The sequence below is a fragment of the Pholis gunnellus genome, assembly GCF_910591455.1.
Source record: "Pholis gunnellus genome assembly, chromosome: 15".
Classification (NCBI taxonomy): Eukaryota; Metazoa; Chordata; class Actinopteri; order Perciformes; family Pholidae; genus Pholis; species Pholis gunnellus.
In genome coordinates this window covers 128,888-131,387 of record NC_136542.1, presented here as the reverse complement: position 1 = coordinate 131,387, position 2,500 = coordinate 128,888, and the positions used below count along the sequence as shown (strand labels likewise).

The following is a 2,500-nucleotide window of genomic DNA, read 5'->3' as shown; positions in this document are numbered from 1 at the left end:
AGAGGACGTGATGATGACGGATGTTTGTTTGTGTGTTGATCAGAAGAACGTGGTGGTTTCAGCCAACAAGGTGTCCAGTAAGGTGACGGCCGTCTCCTTCTCAGACGACAGCTCCTACTTTGTTACCGCTGGAAACCGACACGTCAAGTTCTGGTACCTGGACCACGCCAAGACCTCCAAGGTTCTCCTTCAACGGTCTCCTGCTGATGAGATGGTTATTATTATTGATTACTGATCAACCCTCCTCACCTGTCCACAGGTGAACGCCACCGTCCCTCTGCTGGGGCGTTCAGGGCTGCTGGGAGAACTCAGGAATAACTTCTTCAGCGACGTGGCGTGTGGGCGGGGCCGCCACGCCTCCTCCACCTTCTGCATCACCTCCTCCGGTCGGCTGTGTGAGTTCAACGACCGGCGACTCCTCGATAAGTGGGTGGAGCTACGGGTGAGTTCTCACCTGTCCGTACAGGTGACATCACTGGTGGGCGTGGTCACAGGTGTCTTTAACTCGCTGTATAAGAATGTTTGTGACTTTAATCTAAAGTTCCTCTGCTTCCTGTCTGGCTTCCTGTGCAGAGAGTCGACTCACCTGGACTCAGTCAGTTCAGCCTATTAAAGAACAATTTAATCTACAATTTAATCTATAATCCTCATGATTAATATGAACTCAGTCTGTTAAAGAACACTTTAATATCTATAATCCTAAATAACCTCTGAAGCAGCCTCTCTGTCTGAATCTTCTCTCACCTCATTTATATGTTAGAGACAAAAGACAGTTAGAGACATGAAACATGTTGGAGACATGAGACATGTCCAAAGCTGGATTCATCCACCGCTAAAAGAGTCCCAACAAAGTCAAAGTATGATGTAGTTTAGTCATAACAGATCAAACACGTCCTCGTCTTCATGGTGTCAGAACTCAGAGAGACAAAGTGGACATCAGGACTCACCTGTCTGTCTGTCTGTCTGTCTGTCTGTCTGTCTGTCTGTGTGTCCTCCTGTCTGTCCTCAGGCGTCTCAGGCCACCTGTCTGTCCGTCACAGACGAGTTGATCTTCTGTGGTTGTTCTGACGGGACGGTTCGAGCCTTCAGCCCCGTCAACCTGCACTTCCTGTGTACTTTGCCCCGCCCACACTGTCTGGGGGCTGACATCGCCAGTATGGTGGATGCCAGGTAACACACACACACACACATATACACACATAAACATCAGTTTGTAGACAGCTTACCATGTTTTTTAGTTGTCATGGTGACGTCTCTCTCCGTTTCCTCCTCAGTCAGCTGTTCTCGAGCCGACCGGAGGCCCGGTACCCGGACACGGTGGCGGTGAGCTACGACCCCGCCAGCCGCTGGCTGTCGTGCGTCTACAACGACCACAGTGTTTACGTGTGGGACGTCCGGGACCTCCGGGACCCCCGCAGAGCGGGGAAGCTCTACTCCGCCCTCTACCACGCCTCCTGTGTGTGGAGCCTGGAGGTCATTACATCATGAATCCTAGACACATACATCATTCTAACATGTTACTGAATGAATTCTAAGCTTTAAAATATGAAGCTACAGGCAGCAGCTGCTAGCTTAGCGTAGCATAAACACCGCTAACAGCTAGCCTGAATTTAACATTAGATGCCTGACAACTTTATGGCATCTGTTTATGTTGAAACTCTTCAGTTGAGCACCTCCTATTGTGTCCCCTACAGGTGTACCCAGAGGGGGGAGGAGGAAGAGGAGGAGGAGGGGGAGGGGGAGGAGGAGGAGGAGGAGGAGGAGGAGGAAGAAGAGGAGATGGGGCACATCTCCCCCCCGGATCGTACCTGTCCTGCTCCTCAGACAACACCATCCGACTGTGGAACACCGATGGCCACAAGCTCCTCACTAGGAACATCCTGAGCCAGGTACAAGAACACACACCTTTACCGTGATAGTGATGTTACACCTGAGCTGCACCTCTACACTGACCTGACACCCTCCTGACCTCACTGACCTTGACCCCTCAGGACCTACAGAAGGTCATTTATGTGGACGACAACGTCTCGACCCTCCTGGACCCGCAGAGCGCCACAGTCACAAGTGGAACCACTGAGAAGGCGGGGTCACTGGGCTCAGACGGGCAGCAGGCTGACCAGAGCAGGGCGGGCATTAGGACCCTGAGAGTCAGTCCTGATGGAAAGCACCTGGCCTCTGGAGACCGCATGGGAGTTCTCAGGTGAGCTGTGGGGGGGGGGGGGGGGGGTTTTACTGATAAAGGTAGTAAAGTCATCACACAGAGAGTCTGTAGTCCGAACAAACTTGTTATTGCTGCCACATTGGCAACGCATTGCAGCTTCACGCTCTCCATTCCTACCTTTCACAATAAAAGCCTGAGACATACACATCAGAGAACTAGAGTTCACTCAACAAAACAGAAGATCAGGAAGTCAAAAATCCTATATTATAGATCTATAATATATAAATATATTATAGATATTTATTATCTATAGATATATTATAGATATACAGTATATTA

The 2,500-nt window shown here is 50.2% G+C and overlaps 1 protein-coding gene across 1 annotated transcript in view; it reads left to right on the top strand.

The window, feature by feature from the left end:
- mapkbp1 (mitogen-activated protein kinase binding protein 1) overlaps positions 1–2,500 on the top strand; it is a 23,336-nt gene that overhangs the window by 8,452 nt on the left and 12,384 nt on the right. Inside the window, exons 6-11 of the mRNA XM_079174803.1 lie at positions 44–181; positions 260–442; positions 1,010–1,170; positions 1,275–1,473; positions 1,695–1,889; positions 1,992–2,200. Of these exons, the coding sequence (XP_079030929.1) occupies positions 44–181; positions 260–442; positions 1,010–1,170; positions 1,275–1,473; positions 1,695–1,889; positions 1,992–2,200 (1,085 nt within the window). The remainder of the gene's footprint in view (positions 1–43; positions 182–259; positions 443–1,009; positions 1,171–1,274; positions 1,474–1,694; positions 1,890–1,991; positions 2,201–2,500) is intronic.